The sequence below is a fragment of the Papilio polytes genome, unplaced genomic scaffold (genome assembly GCF_000836215.1).
Source record: "Papilio polytes unplaced genomic scaffold, Ppol_1.0 DF821733.1, whole genome shotgun sequence".
NCBI lineage: Eukaryota > Metazoa > Arthropoda > Insecta > Lepidoptera > Papilionidae > Papilio > Papilio polytes.
The window spans coordinates 1,949,265-1,972,662 of NW_013527471.1; the positions used below are offsets into that span (position 1 = coordinate 1,949,265).

General features: G+C 32.1%; 2 protein-coding genes across 7 annotated transcripts in view; one reads left to right on the forward strand and one right to left on the reverse strand.

Moving 5' to 3' along the window:
- The window catches only part of LOC106108267 (neurobeachin), a 302,082-nt gene that overhangs the window by 21,400 nt on the left and 257,284 nt on the right, over positions 1-23,398 (reverse strand). The window lies entirely within an intron of this gene.
- LOC106108268 (facilitated trehalose transporter Tret1-2 homolog) overlaps positions 1-23,398 on the forward strand; it is a 42,791-nt gene that overhangs the window by 8,860 nt on the left and 10,533 nt on the right. Inside the window, exons 1-2 of one of the 2 annotated variants that reach the window (XM_013289375.1) lie at positions 9,758-10,181; positions 16,223-16,322. In XM_013289375.1, coding sequence (XP_013144829.1) covers positions 16,266-16,322 — 57 coding nt within the window. In that variant the 5' untranslated portion in view covers positions 9,758-10,181; positions 16,223-16,265. Of the gene's footprint in view, positions 1-9,757; positions 10,182-16,222; positions 16,323-23,398 lie in introns of those variants that run through there. The other variant, XM_013289374.1, reaches the window with a different exon arrangement.

Genomic DNA, 23,398 nt, shown 5'->3' on the forward strand with positions numbered 1-23,398 from the left:
GTTTTTTGACCATTAAGAACAATACCATTATCATGAGACCATTTCACTATGCTATCGACATCCTGTTGCACGAGGCGCTTGATTTCGTCGATTATGTCACGGCCTACGGTTATGTGAACATTTCGCGATCGCCCGGATGAAAACATACAAACAGTTTGACAAGGAATACGACACAGAGAGTAAAGCGGCATAATTTATTGATATTTTTATTATCTACTGTTTCAGAATCACAATGCAAATAATATTGTTCTACATTTACATATACGAGTAGTAAATGCTTTATCTGTTACAAATGCAAGGTCTCATATCCCTTCTAATAATTGCTGAAAAGGATACTGTCGAACTTATCTACCCTGGTGTACAAATTTGGAACTAAAATAGATAACTAGCGACATCTATGAATGAAAAAATGTTACAAAATCTGCACAAAATTCTTGTCAAACTGTCTTAAGTGACATTTTCTAAGAGTGTATTTTTGAAGAGTACTACTGAGCGAAAACTTACTAATATTATAAATGCGAAAGTTTAGATGGATGGATGGATGGATATACGGATAGATGGATGGATGGATGGATGGATGGATGGATGGATGGATGGATGTTTGTTAGCGTTTGTAGCCTAAACGGCTGAACGGATCTCCATGAAATTTGGCACAGGTTTAGAGCATAGTCTGGAAGAACACGTGGGCTACTTTTCATCCCGAGAATAGTTACGGTTCCCGTGGGATTCATTAATTTATTTTTTTAATGTTCACTCGATCATTCTGCAACGGTTCAACATACCTTATTGAAATTTGGCACGGATATAAAACAAAGTCTGGAGTACACATGAGATAAGCTTCATCCCAGAGAAATGTATTGATAATTGTAATTTATATAGTTCGTATGTTTTCTAATACCACGCGGACGAAGTCGCGGGCAACAGCTCGTAAGTTTTTAATGGTGCTGTCTAAGGTAATATGTTTGTGGTATGTTGAATTTCTGCTATTTCCTGTATATTGCAGTGTAATAACCTATAACAATTGTGTTAAAGTCGAGGACGTAACGAAGGCAACCGAAGGCAAATCACATTTACAATTTTATTGACTATCATAAACGTAAATAAGTTCGCTTATGATCTTCCGAGAGCGCGACCGGGGGGCACGTATGTATGTCAAGGCCACGCGGTCGCTGCCCGCACCGCTCAGCCGACACACTTGTTTGTTTTGTTTATTTGATGAATTAGTAAATGAGTTACTAATGATTATGATGTTAATGATTCAATTGTCTTGCGAATTATGTCGAAGTAATTATGTAAATGTAGTTTATAAAGAAAATAATTTGTTAAGTCAATTGATGCGTAAAGTGATGCACATTGTAGCGTATGGCAACACTGTTGTCTGTCATGCCAGCATTTTACATACTCTTTGGCCAGCAAGCCAGTTCTATCCGATCAGTACGCATATTTGAATGGTTTGATCATTTTAATTCTAATATTATAAATGCGAAAGTTTAGATTGAGGGATGTTTGTTAGAGTTTGTAGCCTAAACTGCTGAACGGATTACGATGAAATTTGGTATAGATGTAGAGGATAGTCTGGAAGAACACATAGGCTACTCACTTTTGTTTTTTTTTAAATTCCACGCGGACGGAGTCGCGGGCGGAAGCTAGCATTTATATATTTAGCAAACTATATGTGATGTGGAAGTAACCATTGCAAAAACCGGAACAAATGCGACCTCGAGCGACAATCGGTAATTATATCAATAGGAAATAATCGTAAATCCAATTCTGACTTTTCTATGAATAATTCAGTATTAAAAAAATGTAATTTAACATTTAGGAGGTACCAAGGATTCTCATATCCTACGCATTACAGTTTATGGTATACGAAATCAAAGTTGATTGTTTCCTTATTTCTATGTCTTAAACACAGTGTTTAAAATACAATTTACAAAACCTAGAACTAGGAAGAATATCGCACCCTTTATACCATAGTAGTTTTAATTTTTGCATATGTGTACAGAAATGTGGTAGTCATACGTTTCAGAGCGCCCGCACACCTTTGATTAAACTATCGTACACGGTTGTGAGCTTATATGGAGGTAACACTCGGTTTTTAGTTGTGCAACTAAACAGTTGTGTGTTTAGTCAAAAGTGTGCGTCCGCTCTTAACATTGTATGTACAGTTCTTTACAATATCGTGGCTCACGATCGGTATGACACGTCCGGCAGACATTGACATTGACCTGAGTACAGTCACCGACAAAAGTGTTACTCGATAAAAATAAGAGAAAACAATGGTTCAATTTTATCGACTTTGAATAACAATAAATATACTATGTTAATTGTAACATTCCTAGTGGTTTAAAATGTATGCATAGTCTCATTCAACAACGACAAAGTAAAAATCTTTCATATCGGTATCTGTAGCCCTGTAGCTCTCTTTTGTTTTGATCATTACAAAAACAAGAGAAAGCACAAAAAAACGTAGTTTAAACAAATTGCATACAAGGGGTCTAGTATTAAAATGTACTAGAAAGTAACGTCATCGAATTTGAATTTTTGTCAGCGTACTTTAAAACCAATAGAAGGCTGAATAAATATTATAGTCGAGTATTCTCTCGCATTTCATGTTATATTAGCTATACTCTATACTATAATATTATAAAGAGGAAAGATTATTATTTTTTTTATAATACAAGGTGGCAAACGAGCAAACAGCCACCTGAATCCACCGAATAAACACCCATAAACATCCGCAATTTCAGATGCGTTGCCTACCCTTGAGGAGGCGCACATAAAGAGGATATTTTCTGTTCCTATGCGTCTCCTCCACTGTCAAATCCTTTCTTCTTAAGAAAAGGGTGGAAAGGGAAAAGGATTAAAATTAGGCCTCCGGCACCATATTCATCAGACGAATCTCGGAATTGCTTCCACTTCACGCCTGTTTTCTGTGTGGTCGTAGTATTACACCGGGCGAGCCGGCCTATTCGTGCGAAGATGTTAAAGCGGGCTCTACCACTGTTAAAATTTATTTTTGTACGTATTGTAATAACTCTAAAACTACTGGGCCGATTTTAAAAATTCTTATACCAATCGAAAGGTAATTTACATGTGAGTAACATAGGCTATGTTTTTTTTATTATTTTTTAATTGCACGCATACTAAGTGGGGAGCAACAGCTAGTATAGGTTTATGTGGATTCCTAATCCATCGTTACATTGTAATTACATAAGCCAGATATTGTTTACATAAGGATATCTAAAGTATTATAAACAAAGCGTTTAGTTGTGCATTTTCTGTAAACAAAGGATACAAGTTCGAGAACCTTCTTCAAACAATATTTACGTGATAAGTACAATTTTCTCACATCTAAACGATGGGAAAAACTAAACACCCTTATCAATATATGTTTGTTTTTCCTGTAAAAATTACACGAATATAGTTTTGTACATTTCCGTGAAATGCAAATAAACATGCATGAATAAAAAACTGATGGTAAAAGCAAACATACGGAGAATTTTATACAATTTTTAAAATGTCAATATTTGTTATACATATAAGAACAAGAGGTATTGAAAAATATAGTTATTCTTTCGCAAATTAAGAAGGAAAACGATACAAATACATGTTATTTAAGAAAGCATAATATATAAAACTCGTATATTAACCTGAATATGAGTTAATAAACTTACTGGTTTACTGGTTTAAAAAGGGCTTTCAAGGTGAAAAATACAAAGAAACTTTTACTATTCAATTGATAAATGAGTCTCACAGTTCATTTCCTATACAAGAAAATTGCTTGCAAATTTAAGAGTAATTAATTATCGAGAGAATTAAGAAAATACAATTTAAGTAACATAATGTTACTAACTTTTGCCCGTGACTTCGTTCGCGTGGAATCGAAATAGGTAAGTAACCTATGTGTTCTTCCAGACTATCTTCTTCAGCTATACCAAATTTCTGAGAGATCTGTTAACCAATTTAAGCTACAAACTCTAAAAACTTAAATCACACTAATATTATAAATGCGAAAGTTTGGATGGATGGATGTTTGTTAAAGTTTGTAGCCTAAAAGGATAAACAGATCTTGATGAAATATAGTATAGATGTAGAGGACTCTGGAAGAACACAAAGGCTACTCATTTTTGTTTTATTTAAATCCACGCGGACGGAATGGCGGGCGAAAGCTAGTTATCTATATATTTTTTACACAAAGCTTATGGATTTCATCGATGGCACCCTCAAAACATGTCATCATCATCACCAGCTCACTATACGTCCCCACCGAGGGGCTCGGAGCCTACCCTAATACGAGGTAACTAGGCCATAGTCAACCACGCTGGCCAAGTGGCGGTTGGTTGACTTCACACATATCTTTGAATTTCTTCGCCGATATGTGCAGGCATCACGATGTTTTCCTTCACCGTAAGAATGTCGGGTAAATTATGTACATATGAAAATTTGAAAAATCGAAAATCACATTGGTTCAAATCACAAGTTATCAAATAATGTTTATACTATTCGTATATAGGAGGAAAAAACCTTAGTTTTTCCAATGTTTGTGTTCAAAATTTTCACATAGATCATATCAATTGTAGTCCTTGTATTAAAGGATCTCAGGTATTTGAGTGAGTTGGCCGCAGACCAAGGTATGGGCCACGTCTGCGGTCTTCTGCGTCACATCTTGATGTGACTAATCTGACACACGTTGAGAATGTCTAATAAGGAAAATTGGATAAACCCAGTGTCATCATTTGAAATGATTATTCGTACAATTTTTCTTTCGTGTATTTTGATAGATTTTTTAATTTTTTTTCTTAATGGCACTTTTCAAACTTTTCAAATTCTCGAAATCGAATTTACAAATCTTACTCCTTAGTAAAATGGATGTTTGTTAGAGTAATCTAAACTGCTTAACGGATCTTGATAAAATTTTGTACAGATGTAAAGGATAGTCTGGAACTATGGGCTACTTTTTTAAATTCCACGCGAACAGAGTAGCGAGCAAAAGCTAGGTACTCATAAAACGTGAGAAAAAAAGCTAGGAATTAAATAAAAAGAAATCTCACCTTAGTTTAGTTAAAAATAGTTATTTTAATATTTATTATCAAAACGTGCATCAGTAAGGTACAAAAATTTATGCAAAAGGTATTTAATTTTTACTATTTTCATTTTAACTCAAAAAAATTGTAATGATAGTTTACGTTAAAAATAAAGTTCAAAATATGAGTAAAAATTGTTAGAGTTAACTCAAACACTACTTAGAAAAGTAGTCTATTAGTAGAAATAGACAAGAATGGCTTTGGTATAAAAATATCTAAGAAAATGTATACCAAAAACATTGAACATTGAAAAAACAATTGCCAAGCACACTCAGTACCTCATCCTTTCTGAAGTTCATCCAATCTTTTCATTATCACCATATGTGGTCATTATTTTCTCAAGGATTCATGTAAACTAGCTAGTAGCTATCATCTTGTTTTATTCTTTATTTCTTCTTACACACAATATTTATAATTAATAAAAAAGCACACAATTACGTTGTTACTTCGAATCACATTTTGCACTCTCCTTCGCGCCTAAAATCTCTCTTTTGTTTTAATTACCTTTTTAATTTGGTGAATTATTTATGGCCAGTTCTTACATTCAAATTTATAACTCAAATAATAATACTACAAATATCTTTCATATAAACCATATTACTATTTTAAATAAATGTACTTTGTGTTTCAAACAATATTATTGGAATACAAATGGTTCGCATATTTTGTCAGCGCCATCTAGCGGTCAATATTGACTCTTTCGTTAATATATATGTTTATATCCCTAATAAGCCTTTTCTCCTATCTACTTATTATTAAACGCTTTATTTAAAATTAACTGATTTATTTCCCTTACCAATTCTAAAGTGATAAGATTTGATTTTTACGTTTTTTTGGATTTGAACCTATCACCGCTTTGGACCTCCGTACTCTAATTTTGAGGGCTTCCTCCTAACGTTATTGAACTGGTTGACACAAGCTCTTGGGTTTTTCCTACATCGTGCTTTTGCAATATTGCGTCGTCATTCTTTCGACATTAATAAAATAGTAACCTGCCTCGGCCTAGTTAATGTTATAAAGATAAAAAATAGTAAACATAAGCTAGGTTAACAAACATTGGGAGATTTTTAATATTTCAGCCAGAGTCAAAGGTTAGTGACGTCAAATATCACATAAATATTGTTATGTTAGAAAATACTTCATTGAACTGTACTCTTTGCGTAGATTTTTGTGATAACTCACGATCCCGACACTAACATTTGTTTATTTTTTAAATTACTTTTTTTTTACTAAAATATAGATGTAATTTTATTAAATTTGTATCTTTAATAGGGGTTGTTTCAATATTCAACGGAATTGTTCTTAAACTTCTCTTATATCATTCACTCTGTCTACCCTTCTCAGTTGAGTGTTTAATGATATACCAGTTGTTCCGTCCACACCTTAACATATGTATGGTGTCGGAATGTTTATGAAAATAAATAAAAACCCACTTCCCTGTAAAGTTAGCAGACTGGAAACGTCTTGAATTGCATTTTTATTATTATTATTTCTTTGTAAAATGTACATTACATTTTCAATCCTTAGAAACTTTTTGTGTCACGTTTACGAAAAACATTAAAATAACCTCTAGTTTGATGTACAGTAAATATGTTAAAAACAATACCACATTCAATAAAAAAGGAAATAATATTTTCATTTTACTACTAACTTACGCGACTCCGTTCATTTGGAATTAAAAGCACAAACTTAGTTATGTGTCTTTCAGAAAATGCTCTACATCTTTTTTTTTATAACATAAGGTTGCAAACGAGCAAGTGGCCACCTGAATCCGCCAAAATGGCGAAGCGACCAATGCCTATAGACATCCGCAACGCACCGCAACCCGAGACGCACATAAAGAGGATATTTCCCCTCCCTATGCATCTCCTCCATCGTCAAATCCACTTCCCCTTCCCATCCTCTCCTTATAAGAAAAGGGTGGTAAAGAGAAAGGGACTTAAATTAGACCTCCGGCACTATACCCATCAGACTGTACACGGAATTGCTTCCATTTCACGCCTGTCTTCTGTGTGGTCGTGGTATTACTGGGGGCGTGTCGGCCTTGCAGTGCTAAGATGTTAAAGCGGGCACTACCACTTTCAAATCTGTGCCAATTTTCATTCAAATCTGTAGTAACAATTCATCCATACAAGCTATTCCATTTAAAATATTTGTATGAAGTATCGATCGTTAAACAACCAATAAATACCGTAAGCTATTCTGCAATGCTTTACTTACAATTAAAAAAAACAAAAAGAAGAATAACTCAAAGCTATATAATCTATACTAATATTATAAACGGAAAGATTTGTATTTTTGTATATATTAAAATAACTTAAAACTGCGCTAATTAAAAAAAATTCTTGCACCATTAAAAATCAATGTTATCAATGAGAAACATAGCTTATATTTTTTTAATTCCACGTGGAAGTCGAAAGCAACAGCTAGTAATAAATAAAAACATATAAACCAGAAACTTTCCACGCATTTCTCCGTACAAATGTTCATAATAATTATCAGATAACGCCCTATTTAAAACAGCAATTTACAATCAAAGATTACACCCACGGTATAACATATATATGTACTAACAATGCGCAAAACATACCACTTATTTGCATACAAAGGAATTGAATATTTTTTGCGACAGATGACCGCTTTCTTTTACGCTTATTCTGGTATAATAAGTGACAATAATTTGATAAGTTAAATTACATATGTCGTCAGTCTGGGGCTCAAGACTCAAGACCACCAAGAAGGTTAATATGCCATAGTCAATACCACAGATTATCTAAGCAATGGGCGTTGGTTGACTTTACAGATATTTTATCAATTTCCACAGAGTATATAGAAGTTTTCTTTCACACCGATATTTAACATTTCCTAGTTATTTTTGAGGAGAAACTAAATTGAGTTGAATCCAATAATTTATGTTATAAATAATTAGTTATTTTTGCTTTAATAAAAAATGGATAAGTACACTAGAGAGCAAAAACAATGAACCATAGATTCATTTTTTTTCTTATAGATGTCTTCGAAATGCGGTCGAAGGCCAATACAATCGGGTTTTACTCGATAAGTGGGAAATTGAACGTTTTCTGTTCCGTTAATGTACTTTGGGATGTTATGTCATAAAACGTAATTGCTTATGTACTATGATCAGATGACGCTACATAGACGTAAACACGTACATTCAAACGAATTGTCAATTTATTTCCTACCAGCTTTGGCCCGCGATTTCGTCCGCGTGGAAAAAACAAAAGAAAATAGCCTATGTTTCCTAAATTTAATCGAGAACCATTTAGTAGCTTATGCTACAAACTCTATAAAAATCCATCTATCTATACGCATTTATAATATCAGTATGATTTTAAATTCTTTTATTTAATCTCGTCAAGAATGAACTTAAATTGTGCTTTAGGAAGTAGATAAGTTTTTTTAATATGTTTTCGATACAATAAATGTCATATTTATGGGCCATAAACACTGCGCTAGGCGTTAATCAGATTATTGTTATATTCAGACTAAGAAAGGAAACTTGTTTATCAAAAAAATGTTTCCGTCTTCAATCTATTTTTATATTGTTTATTTTGTAGTAAATTATGCTAAACCCCACTTCCGAATAATTACCGTAGGATTCCACTGTTCCAAATTTTGGTAAAGATCTAATGGCTGTGGAATTCTGTGGTTTTTGACTAGTAATATATTGTGCCATGCCCTATATAATATATTAGTGAATTTTTAACGCCGGCGTCCAGAAACACGCTGTTTATTAATAGTTCCTAATAGTAATAATAAAATATATGTTACTCACAGATAAATTACCTTTCTGAAGGTGAAAGAATTTTTAAAATCGGTCCAGTAGTTTTTGCGTGAATCAAATAAATACAAAAATACAAATCTTTCCTCTTTATAATATTAGTATAGACTAGATTTCGCTCGCGACTCCGTTCACGTGGAATTAAAATAAAACAAAATAATGTAGCCTATGTTCTAGACTATGCTTTATATTTATGCCAAATATCATCAAGATCTGTTCAGTCGATTTAAACTCTAACAATACATCCATCCATACTTTTTCATTAAGTAAAAAGTAAGTAACTTATACGAGTTTATTAATTTAAGTTAACTGAAGTAGCGATTGCAATAAGTAAATTTTAGAACAAAAAGAAGTAATTGAGATGAGATCACATACTATCACGTTGCACACAAAATTCGTTCCATACAACGTGTCAAACGTATCGTTTTTTTAATTAAATTGTAAACTGAAACATGTGTTGATAACACGTGCACAGATAAAAGAAAATCCTTCACAGGAAAATACGTTTTTATATTCTTTTATCTACAAAAACCTTAAGTTTATCAATAATTGTTTAGCAATAGTCCTAGTTAATTTAAGGCGAGTTTTGTTCAAATTAATAGACTAATCATCAGTATGTCACCACGGAAAATGTCAGAGCATATCATAAGTTAAGAAAGGCTAGGAGATAGTTAATTATCTTCCCTAGTGTTTAGAACTTATATTACAGATTAACGGACCTTTAAGGGCTGTATAAACAATAACATTATACCTGGATTAACAACGGTAAAAAATATCAGCAAGTTATGGATACAATTAGCTATTGTAAAAAAACACTTGTGTGAAAGAAACCGTTTTCAAATTATTGATATAGAAATATTATTTGTTTTATATCGGCATACTAAAGTCACATTGTATTACAATAAATAATGTCTTTGGCCGCTACGTTCCGATGCACGCATACAAACGAAGCGTACAGAAAGTTATGACAAACAATAGTGCGTTTATAAAATAAGCGGCGTCGACGAAAAACGGCTTCAGTTGATTGCAGAATATCGCAAGGTCAAGAGCAAAGGCTCTCGGCAGTCTGCCGCGGATCCTGACGCCGATGTGACTTTTGCCTCGGATCATCAGAAAAAAAAAATTGTCTATTGACAAATGTCAAAATTGGCGCGAGAAGTGTTTTGAATTTCGTAATTGTGTTTAATTACATTTATTTTTTTTGTGAAATCATTTAAAAAATACAATTAAATATTTATAATTTTATGTTATGTGTTTGTAAATAATTGAAGGACCAAGGGAAATATAATCGAGTGAGTAAACTTTTACTATCAAAAAATTTATAACCTATTTATTTTATTTATGTTTAAAATAACTCATTATTTACGACTATAAAGATATTTTTTTAAATAACATGACGGATGTAAACAGTTAAACACGCAAGAAAGGTTTCGCTCTTGTATTCATAACAACCAACGAGATCGTATTATGAAACAATGGTTGCAATGTTCAAACTTGACGTCCATATACCGAAAGAATATAAAATCAACACGTGTAAATCTCGTGGGATTTACAGGAATTGTATTCTCAGTTATATCGGGCCAATGTAAAAATAGATCGATCAGTTGGCAAGGTTTCTATGGGCCGTGGTAAATACACGTGGGGAAAAATCTTATCAAATAATTGAAACATAGTTAAGTCTACCTTGTTTTTTACAAGAAAATTGTATTGATTTTTCGTACTTCATAATTATTAAAAAAGATTATTTTAATTGGTACAAAAATTCTAAAAATACTTGTTTAGTTATATTTTTGTTATAAACTAAATATAATTTTTATCAATATATACAGATTTCGAAATTGAAATGTATATAGACATTAGCGGTTAAAATTAATGCTTTTTTAATTTCTTATAAATTATAAAAATTATTACAAATTGATCTTAATTGAATGACATATTCCTGGCACGTAGTCATATATAAACTTACGCCGTAACGAAAAAATTACAATTACCGGTCGAAATTAGATATTTTTTTAATTGAAAATACCTTTATGCAATTATGCACTCTACGTTGTATTTGTATCAAAATTTTAGATTCAATTTGTTTGATTTGTTTACAATTTTTGGCATAATGTAGCTTCATAATTACAATTATTTTACCTATAAAAAAACATCTAGATACACTTGAAGCTTGACATTGTTATAATCAAAGCCACGTGTTTATTATTCTATCTTCGTCTTGCAATCTCGGGTACAGGTAAACGTATTAACAAGCATAAAACATCGTCTGAACTGACGTATAAAACAAAAGCATCCTAAATGCATAGCATTGGTTAATTTTGTGTTGTCAGTTTCTAAACGTATTTATTTCCTGAATACAATAAAGTAAATAAAAACCAGAATTAAATATTAAGCAGTCTTCGTTAAGTAGAAAAATATATCTTTGTATGAATAACAAAATAATTATAATTTCTGTGTCCTTTGATCTTATTATCGCAGTTATAAACTAGCTTTCGCCCGTGATTCCGTCCGCGAGGAATACAAAGACAAAAGCAAGTAGCGTACACGCTCTTCCAGACTATCCTCTACATCTATGCCAAATTTCATTGTGATCCGTTCAGCAGTTTGGGTCACAAACTCTAACAAACATCCATCTAAAGTTTCGCATTTATAATATTAGTAAGTAAATTTGGCATAGATATAGCATAGTCTGGACACATACTACTAAAGTATTAGATTATTTCACGCGGACGGAGTAGCTAATACGATAGAATTAGATATAAAATTGCCAATTCATGCGATCTACGAAGACAATTTAACAAAAACAACCGTAAAACAGTAAAAGTCGACATTAGTATTTTATCAATAAAGTATATTTAATGGTATTAGTGAGGTTTATAGAACAATACTGTTTTGCATATCGCTTGCTGTTACAGAAGACAATGAACGGGAGACCGCTAAATATGATAACGTTCGAATAATGTTGTCTTGAATATCGTTGGTACAAATAGGCTGAAGTTATATGTACAGTGGGGTAAACAAGCGGTGGATCACCTTCATCATGAACTTGCCCTTATCCCTTATGGAGGGTCGGCTTATTATGTGATGCTCTTCCATACATCTCTATCAGCCGTCATATCTACTTTCACACAATCCATCCATACTTTCTTCGGTCTTCCTCTTCCTTTGTAGCTATCAACATTCATTCTTAACACTTTCTGGTTCAATACATCACTTCTAATGTGTCTGTACGTAATAGTGATATACGGCCAGTGTCTTTTTATTATTATCCCTTTGTTAAGAAGAAAATTATGTACTACTGTTGTTTTTAGAAGAAAATTATCATAGTACTGCTCTGTAGGCGCAACAATAGATTGTCGGCAAAGACGTCCCGTCCCTATTTGACGGCTGTAAAATGTCAGACATAATGGAATAGCGCGCCATCCTGGCAAAATTGTAGGTATGGGTGTTATAAGTTAATATCGCTAGTTACAATAACACTAATTGTTTATAATGTACGAAGTGGCGGAGTTTGTCTCGTTGAATGAGGCAATTTTTCGCACTACAACTCGGTTTCCGTTACTGTACAACTTAACAAATTATAGTGGTATTCTGTAAAGGAAAGAATTGCTATAAATGATTCCTTTGCTGCTGTTTTTAATCTCGGTTTTACAATGTTTTTTTTTTTTTTTAAATAGTGACAATGTTGTTCAATAGATTTTCTATTAAACAATGTTTTGTTGTTTCTTTTTTAATTAAATTAAATATCCTACTGCAAATCTTATCACGATTAAGAACTGAATGCCCTTAATGGGTTTCTCGATCTTTGTCTAATTGTCTTATGACCAGTTTCCCAGATAAGTTTAGCCGTTCGTTAGTGTTTTTTTGGTTCGATACATTCTTACAATGCGTTTCCGAACTACGTAACTTGAGTTTAACTCCTTTGAAATTTAGTTTAACCACTAATGATCGTATTTGTAGATTTTTGTACGTTTTCGATTAGCTTAAAAACTATTTTGCCGATTTCAAAAATTCTTTCACCATTAGAAAGGTGTATCTGTGAGTAACATAGGCTTATCTTCTTCGGAAACCGGTATTAAGGACGAGATTTGTTATTATTGGTAATTGTCTCTTGTCTTAGTCAATATTGTCTCGCATTGCGTTATGCTCCGATAGCATTTATGCATAACAGATAATTGTAACATGTAATTTTAAATGTAGGAAGTACAATAAAATTATATGTACATATTTATCGCCTACAAAAGGTTAATCTTTTAGCAAACTGGTTTGTACAAACTTCTGATTATGTTTTACTAGTTGGTAACCGCGACTTCGTCCGCGTTGATTAATTTGTCATCCCGGAATATGTATTTAATTTTTTCTAATATGTGCCAATAACATAATCAACTCTACTTCAGATCGAGAGAAATGATTTCATAGTGCTTGCCTATAGTAACAATCTCTGTGGAAATATTAAAATATTCGAGTAGATTGGTCTGTATATCAGACAATCATTTTCTTTTATATGTATAGATTATAGATTACTCGAGTTAGAATTGGTTTAAGTGGGAGTATGTCTAGACTTGAAAAAAATATACGATGACACAAGTCTTTTATAAAGATTATTTAATACCTAAAATTAGCACATAAATCTCTCGCAATGAATTTTGTCTCTTATGTGCAGCAGTATCTACGTTAATTTCTTTCACACTTTTGGTTTAGTTTGATAGTAAACATTTTAGTAATAATTATGTTTTACGATACATTTTTGGCTGACGATAATAAGTAGTATATGTTGATTTCCCCTTTTGTGCTCCTATTAATGAAATGTTTGTTTGAATATCGCTTACTTTACAATGTATAGTAAGTCAGATTGTTACTTTGTTTTGGCACATTACCACTAAGCAGGCGTGCGCGTGATAAATCGTCTGCAATCAGTTCCCTGCACTTTTAGGGACGTGACAGAATATCGATATCATGTTATACGATAACTGATACTATCGATATCGATATTTAGTCTACATCACTTATATTTTTTGTATTGTTATTTAAGATTGATAGTCAAATATCGATATATTTAACTAGTATCAACTTTTAATTTAATCCTTTTTAACTGACAATGTTCACTGTATTTCTTCGACTATAAAATGAATATATAAGAGAAAAAAATAAAATGGAAAACTTTGACAGTTGAAATTGCACCCAAAGATCCAACACAATATACATATTGTAATTGCCCACTATGTGATTTTTTTCTTATTGAATAACAAAGCAATATTCCATACAGCCGACGTATTAATATAAATATTATTTACAAGTGTATACACGCATATATGTTATCGGCTCCCACGCAATATAAATCACATCTGACTCAAGTGCAAGCCTTATCAGTAAAAGAAATGTAACTGATTATTCTGAGCTATATAAAACAGTTTCGTTTGAAAATACTATAAGTATGATGACGTCATAAATACCGTTTTATATGTAAATGGTCTAAAAGTAAATCGATTCTTTCCAATACGTAACTTCTTAATTGACCATATTAACGTCTAATTAATTAGTGTGTTGTGTTTAAAAGTACCTTTAGTTGTAGATTTACTTGCTTTCTATATTTATGATTGATATTTTATTAAATACGAGTTTTTGCCCGCGACTTCGTCCGCGTGGTATTAGAAAACATATTGAACCGTTGCAGAATAATCGAGTAAACATTAAAAAACTAAATCAATGAATCCCACGGGAACCGTAACTATTCTCGGGATAAAAAGTAGCCTATGTATTCTTCCAGACTATGCTCTAAACCTGTGCCAAATTTCATAGAGATCCGTTCAGCCGTTTAGGCTACAAACTCTAACATCGATCCATCTAAACTTTCGCATTTATAATATTAGTAGGATGTTGCTCACTGACGTAGCTTTTAATAGTGAAAGATTTTTCGAAATCGGCCCAGTAGTTTTTGAGTTAATTCAGTACATACAAAAATACAAATCTTTCCTCTTTCAAAAAAAAATCATCAGTGCATGATGAATCTTTGCTTTCATAATAACATTACGCGAACCAAAACAAACCGAACACAAACATCAAACAAACGTAATAAATAATTCCTTTGTATTAAATCTCTTGAGAATGAAATACAATATTTATTATTCACAACGCTTCAGTAAGGGTTGCCAAAACAAGTTGTATCACAAATTTTCCAACCCTATTCATTTCACCGATTTATTCGGGCAAAGTAATATGAAGATAGATTGCATTTGTTTATAATCCAACAGCCTTACAAATAAACGCGGTATAGTAAACTTGGGAATAAACTTAGTATAAGTATTAGTACGAATTTTCCTTATACTCTTTTACTTAGGTTTAATTTTATACCTCGTTTATTGGTTAAGCTGTAAATGTTTTATCGACAGTGTTCTGTTTATTGAAAGTTGACAACCCTAGTTCATATATAATGTGACAGCTTGCAAATTGTCTAAAACCAGTTCTATACATACTTAATTAGTTTATTAATTACTAGTTTTCGTCCGCGACTCCGACCGCGTTAAAAAAAAACAAAAATATATATCCTATGCGTCTTCCAGACTATCCTCTACATATATGCCTAATTTCATCGAGATCCGTTCAGCAGTTTAGGCTACAAACTTTTACAAACATCCATCTAAACTTTCGCATTTATAATTGGTGTAATTTTTAGGTAATAAAGTAAGATGAGCAGACTTTATGTATGTAATGCATTTTATCCTTATCTACTTACCTCTTTTTATCACAAATTGTGATAAATCGCAAAGAAAAGTGATATTTGTATCAAATCTGATAAATGTCAGACAAAATGTCATTGACCCAAAGATACAACTGCCTTAAGGAAAGCCGAAATATCTTTCAATTTAAAACAAAACATATGTACAGTCAACTGCATAATTTTTTAAATTTGAAAAACGAACATAGGCCTTCCAAATTCAAAAATATTTATTCACCTATTTTCTTTAGCACATGTTCATAATCGTCACATGGACAATTACGTGCAACCGTAGACGTATAACTTATTGAAACTTCATAATTGTATACATTTATACAGCTGACTGTACGTATATTCCAATTTAATGACGACTGTCTTTTTGAGCGTACATTTGACGAAACTATCGCACAACTGTTTAGTCGCACTTAGATTCCTATAAGCTTATATGGAGGTGCATATACTCGATTTTTAGTTGTGCAAATAAACAGATGAATTGGCTGCGAAACCGACATTCGCACAACAGTTGTGTGTTTAGTCAAAGGTGTGCGTGTTTTACATTGATGGGTATTTAAGGGCATTTGTTAACAACGTCAATAATAACTAAGCAATGTATTGCAGGAGGTTTGCTGCCGCGCGAGTAGGTCAGCGGCGCGCTCGAAACATGCTTTCCACAATCAAGGGTTTCTGGAAGGTGTGCCGATATGGAGATCTCTACATGGTAACTATATCTATCAGATATAACAAAGTTTATGGCAGTTAGGGTACCAGATTGTAGAAGAAAGTGTCCGTATGTACATCTCTACGTTTCTATTCTATTTCTTGTTTATGGCTCTCCCACATCGGATTGGGCCAGTGTCAATTGTTTGTGGTTTTATTCTAATTTGGGAGAAACTGCCAACAAAACTTCTCTACGTCTCGCTTGTTGCGTGTCGTAGGAAAATGCAAGCCAATAATTTTGGACGGCGTTAGCTTTAAATTTTGTTGACTCAACCTAGCATTTATTTGTATTGTTGAGGACGTTCCGTACACTAAACTAATTTAGATGTTATGTGAGAAACGAAATCAATTCTTTTAAATGTTTATATACTGTTTTTGGTATTATAAAAATAACTAAAATGTAATTTGAGTTATAAATTCAATGTGGGTTTTTTAATTATATCAAATGATTGAAGATGTCAATCATTTCTAAATCAAAATATCAGATGTGAAAATAAAAGAATATAAATTCAATACTTGAAATAAAACATACATTTTAATGAAGCAAACTTAAAGGCAACGGGAACACAATTTACAAATAAAAAACCACGACCTTATCGGTACCGCGGTATAGTATTTTTTTTATTAAGCATTCAACGAACGATTTTTTTATAACACAAAAGTACCTAAAGTAACGAATAGTTTCAATCGTTATCAAAGATATTTCTAAATAAGATATATTTGTCATTTTAATTCCTTTTTCCTTATTATTAGATCTTAGATTTTTACTCTTCATACGAAAAATGTTTTAAAATATGAGGCAAAAAGATTGCTTGATCAGACAATAAACTATTTAAAACAAACATAATAAAAATATTTAAAACGATTTAATTACAAAAATAACCTATCTTTACACAATCGTTTCATATTCTAGACGTTGTTGCTCCCGACTTCGCCGGCGTGAAATTTAAAAATAATAAACAAAATATTACCATTCTAATGGTTAAAGAATTTTTGAAATTAGCCCAGTATTTTTTGAGTTATTTCATTATAATCAAAGTTTTCCTCTTTATAATATTAGTATGATAATAATGCTTGAATACTGTACTGGACATGTTAGTTTATTCAAAAGAGCGATTGTTCTTCCAACAGTAAGGGATGTTAATTGAAGTGACAAGATGGACGTAAATCTTGTTATAAATGTATTATTATTCTGTTACATAATCTTTGACAACTACATTATTGTACATTTGTATAAGACAGTCATTGTATTTATTTTAAAAAATCATTATAAAAATTTTACGAAAAATCAACGCCAAAGATTAAAATAAATTCAGAGAGAACGTAATTGCCACTTTACTTGAGACATTTTTTAAAGGAAGATATCTATTGATATCCTTAAAACCACATGCCAATAGTTTTAATTTATTTTGATAATAGATGTAGCTTATTGTAATTTTGTAAAATGATTGATTACATCAATACAAGGATACGAGATGGCACTATACTTGACAACTGATATAGTACCTTTAAAAGAAAGTACAGGTGGAAAAAAAATATTTTACTGCCTCGTCTATTTTTTTTAAATGTCTTTGGAGAACACGATACACTCCACGTGTTCCAGCTATTATCTAGCCATTACGTTGGTCCACGTTTGTGAGAAAAAATTCAAATCCGAGAGAAACACGCAACTTTTCCTGCATTTACCGTGATAACCACAATTAAGGTATTGTCAACAAAACGTCATCCAATTTCTTACAATGTGTAGTTTTACAATAGCAAGGAAACTGTTATTTATTGTTATAAAATACTAGCTGTTCCCTTACGGTTTCATCTGCATAAAATTATAAATTATTTTATTGTTTTCATTTGTCAAACTCTCAATTGGAAATGTCAAAATTACCGTTACCATAACTTTGCTTCCTAAATGTTGGCAGCTTGTAGTTTATGGTCTCTTTCCACATGAAGGTGTTTTCCAATTTATTTACCCCCTAAGTTTAATAGCGTAAAAATATATAGCCTAAAGCGTGACGTAAATGTAGGGCTTTTTATTAAAAAAAGAGTTATTGGAAAATATGCCTTGATTGCTGACATCTTAGGTTAGAAGTGTTTGTTTACGCTTTATTATAATAGTATAGATTTATGTACAAAAGTGTAAATTAATATTTAATAAATTTACTGATCGTCTAATCTTTGAGATGAAAAAAATACTGAAATCTCAACCACTTTGTTATATGAATTAACGAGGCAAAACTGAGTCATGTTATTTATATATTTTAATTGCTATTAGGTAATATGAATATTCTATTACATAAGTTGTGTTCAGATGAAGGTCAACGTATGCAAACTGACGATGCGATATTTTTAAAAAACAGTGTTTAATAATGTAGATATTTACTTTAAATATCTATAAATATAATAAAAATAACACATTTTAATATATAAAAACAACATCTAAATATAAGAAAACCTGTTTTTTCGACCTATTAAAGAAACTACTGGATATAAGGAAGTGAAATTTCATAACTTTTTATTTTTAAAAATTTTAGAAATCCAACTCGTATAATTGTAAAGTTACTTTTATAATAAATCACTACATTACCAATTGGTATACGTTAACAACACATAACTTAATCATCGCTACTCTTAAAACATTCTTTTTTTTATTACATATAAGGTGGCAAATGAGCAAGTGGCCACCTGAATCCACCGAAATGGAAAGCGACCGCTGCCCATAAACATCCGCAATTGCAGATGCGTTGCCTACCCTTAATTGACGGAGGAGAAGACGCACATAAAGAGGGCATTTTCCCTATCTATGTGTCTCCTCCACCGTCAAATCCACTTTTCCTACCCGTCCTTTCCTCTTAAGAAAATGCAACGAGAAAGGGACTAAAATTAGGCCTCCGGCACCACACTCATCAGACGAAACGCGGAATTGCTTCCACTTCATGCCTGTTTTCTGTGTGGTCGTGTTATTACACCGGGCGAGGCCGGCCGGCCCATTCATGCGAAGAAGCGGGCTCTACCACTAACAAAATTCATAAAATGCATAACAGATTTCCGTGTTAAGTTAACTCAAACGTGCAAAGTGCAAATTAAACGCGAGAACTAAATTGTCGCAAACGAAAACAACATAAATGAAGGTTAAAAGTGTATGATGATGCGCTGATTATCGTGTCCACTATAATTATACACTGCCGATGTTGTGATTTTTATGCTTCGTTTACAATCGACGTTAAAAAATGGCAAGTTGTTCAAGTTGTAATATTAATGTTTTGATGATTTATTCGTTTGTGTTAAGCTACAAAATTTACACTTGCTTAGCTACTAGTTTTAGGTTCTACAGGTATACCACGTAAAAACACATAGACTTAGATATAAACTAGATATAAACGGCAGCGATGAATACAAGTTGACCATGACTTCTCGTGAAAAGACTTTTTGTTCAAATATGGAGAGAAACTTTTGGTCAAATATGGAAAGAAAATCAAATAGTTATTGTAATATGTTAATTCAAGAAACCAGTTCGGTTTAATAATAATTAAGTAAATAACGTTAATTTCGAAGATCACATTAAGTATCCGATTTAGAAACCATAAAATTTTACATAAATTACATCTCTACATCATTTTCAGTACCTCAGTAGCGCTTTCATTCAAAACGATTATTCATACAAGTTACTCATTCTATTACAAGAGAAGCTAGTAGTTGAGCGAGTACTATCGCAGTGTGAACGCAGCACCGGATGATATTACATGCAACTCTAGAGCGAAACAAAGTTCGACATTGAACTTGAACTGGTCGAGGCTAGCAAGTCAGTCACCGTGCAACTTGACTTGACCGATGTGTTTATATTTGAAGTTGTTAGCTTCCTTTTATAAAGATTGAGTTTTCTGACTTTATTAGATAAACTGTAATGTTATCTTACTAACATTATAAATGCGCAAGTTCAGATGGATGGATGTTTGTTACAGTTTGTAGCCTAAACTGCTGAACGGATCTCGATGTAATTTGGCATAGATGTAGAGCATAGTCTGGAAGAACACATAGGCTACTTGATTTGTTTTTTTTTAACGCGGACGGAGTCGCGGGCGAAAGCTATTGTAAGAGAGAAACAACTTTCTAAATTTATGTATAATCTATTTAGAAATATGTAGAAAAATACAATGTTAATAGACTTCAGACTATGAATGTAATTATAGATAATTTTATTTCTAAACAAAAGGTAGCTATTATTATTTTAATTATTTCAAAAACAATTAAAACACGTTCACACCTACTCTTTGTAATAGTACTCCTAAGTAAATATATTCCATACGAAGAATTTTAAATGGAAACATCTAGAAGGGGTCTTCAAAAGGGTATAAAACGCAATACAGGACAGGTTTATTTAGCCTTCTTTCATATCATTATATAAAACCTTATTTAACACTAGCTATTGCTCTCGACTTCGCCCGCGTAAACATAATAAAATAACGACAACGTAGCTTTTTAATGGTGAAGGAATTTGAAATCGGTCCAGTAGTTTGAGTTATTCCAATCCTATGTACAAAAATACAAATATTTCTTTATAACATATATATAGATACTTAATTTATGTGCAAAACCATCGAGCGATGAAACAGATTCAACGGAAAAAAAAATTCTTTCATCTTTAAAGGACTTACCACAAAGATTCAAGGGATAAAGGGCATTTAAACGATTTCCCAGATTGTTTCTTTACGAAAATATTAAAGTTTTTAAAACTAGGATACAGGTAATCAGATGTTTTTTGATATATTTTCTTGTAGCGCCATCTAGTATTGTACAAAATACCATGGAAACATTTGGAATAATGACGCACTAATTAAATTTTTCGATAAACATTGCACAATATTACTTCAGATTAAATTAAGTCCCAGAGACAAAATTTTATTATTTTGTCTCAGAGAGTCAGAATCAGTCAGAGCCAAATTTTTTTTTTTATCTTTTAGAATGCATTTATAATGCAGTTTGTTTTACTTTATTAACTAACAATAATGTGAAAAACTGGAAGAGTTGATTCAGTTAAGTACAGATAACATTATAACAGACAAAATAACAATTAGTGAATTTACATAGTTAACGAATCATGAAATTGTGCGCCTAAAGTTAGTGATTTTACACATTTCCGTGAAAAGCAGATTTTCGACTCTGATTGCCTTTAAGATCGCTTTAAATATTATTTTAATTATAAGAGGTAACTTAATCTTCTTTTAAACGATGGATCAGGTCTATCTTTACTAATAAAGTGGAAAGATTTGTATTTTTGTACGTATTGAAATAACTCAAAAACTACTGGGCCGATTTCGAAAATTCTTTCACCATTACAAAGCTACGTTATCATTGAGAAACATACGTTATGTTTTATTTTATTCCGTGCGCAAAGTCGCAAGCAACAGCTAGTCTAGAATATAGCGTTCTTTATAAGAAAGAAACAAATGGATAAGCTGATACAAATTTCGATTTAGTTCGGTTAGTTGTTAAGATGTTATAGTCAATTTTAAAACACTAAGTACTAAAAAGCGTACATTTCCACGTGACGATAGTCTGGATATAATTGTAGTTAATATGCGGTTATTAGATGACCAGCGGAGTGCATCCGAGACGCATACAGCGCAGTGCAACTCGTAGCTACTTCCTGTCTCTTTCCTATGTATTACATAATAACTGACTCTATGTAAACATGAATAGTGATATTTTAGTACGTAGGGCTGTTTAGAGCGGGCGTACACTTTTGATTGAATTAACGCACAACTGTTCTACGATTATCGATTGTTTTGCAACCGATTTAACTGTTTAGTTGCATAACTAAAAATAGAGTAGTGTGAACCTCTATATAAACTCATAAGAATCAAAGTGAGACGGAACAGTTGTGTGATAGTTTAGTTGAAGACGAGCTCTTTATAACTTCAACTAGACTTATCGGTGAATTGACATTAATAATCATACTAATATTATAAATGTGAAAGTTTAGATGAATGGATGTTTGTTAGAGGTTATAGCCTAAACTGCTGATCGGATCTCAAGGAAATTTGCCATACATCTAGAGGATAGCCTGGAAGAACACAGGCTACTTGATTTTTTCAATGCTACGCGGACGGAGTCACGGGCGAAAGCTAGTATTTTATAACAATAAAAGAAACTCTAAAATAGACTCATAAATTACAATGCCTTATTTCCTATTATTACACTGTTGTTAAGATCAGTTAAAAATAAAAAAAACGGGGAATATTGACAGCAAAATTAAAACAAATGAATAAACCGGTATTTTTTTTAGATAAGCAAGTAATTAATTAAGATTATATTAAAAGTAATACCAACAAGTCGGAACAGTACTTTCGAGAAATGTAACAAAAACCAGTTGGGCAGCGGTCGCTTCATTAATATTAACAAGTGATCTTAAGAAAAATCGCTGTTACGATGTAACCCAACAAGAAAATCTCCTAATAGTTGTAACTTTACGAGGGTAAATTATCTATAAGTAAAATCTAAGGTAACGAAATAAAACTCCTATCAAACAAAACATTTAATTTATTATTTGTTTATTAAATACATGTTGTTTCTTGTAAGATAAGTTACGAAAAATCTAAGTTAGTTGTTAAATATCACATATCGATATTCGGATTTATCGTGCGCGGCACATCACTATTAGTCATCGACATTCGATAACTTCTTGCTTCGTAGCGTATCCAGAATTTGCATAAATTAACGCACCTGGTGCTCGAAGACGGTTCTAGAAAGACATTTAGCTTTAGCTTATCTTAAAATTATGTTTTGCATCGGCTACCCGGCGCCGGCGAGCATCGCAAAAACTTAATAACATTAAATATATATGTTCAAACATATAGTATTATATAAATTTAAATTATCATAAACTACTTACTTAACTCCGTCTGTGTATAGTTAAAAAAAAAACAAAAGCATGTAGCCTATGTGTTCCAGACAATCCTCTACATCTATGCCAAATTTCATCAAGATCTATTCAGCCGTTTAGGCTACCTATAACAAACATCTATCCAACTTTCGCATTTATAATATTAGTAAGATAAGACGTAAGGAAGATTGATCGTCCAT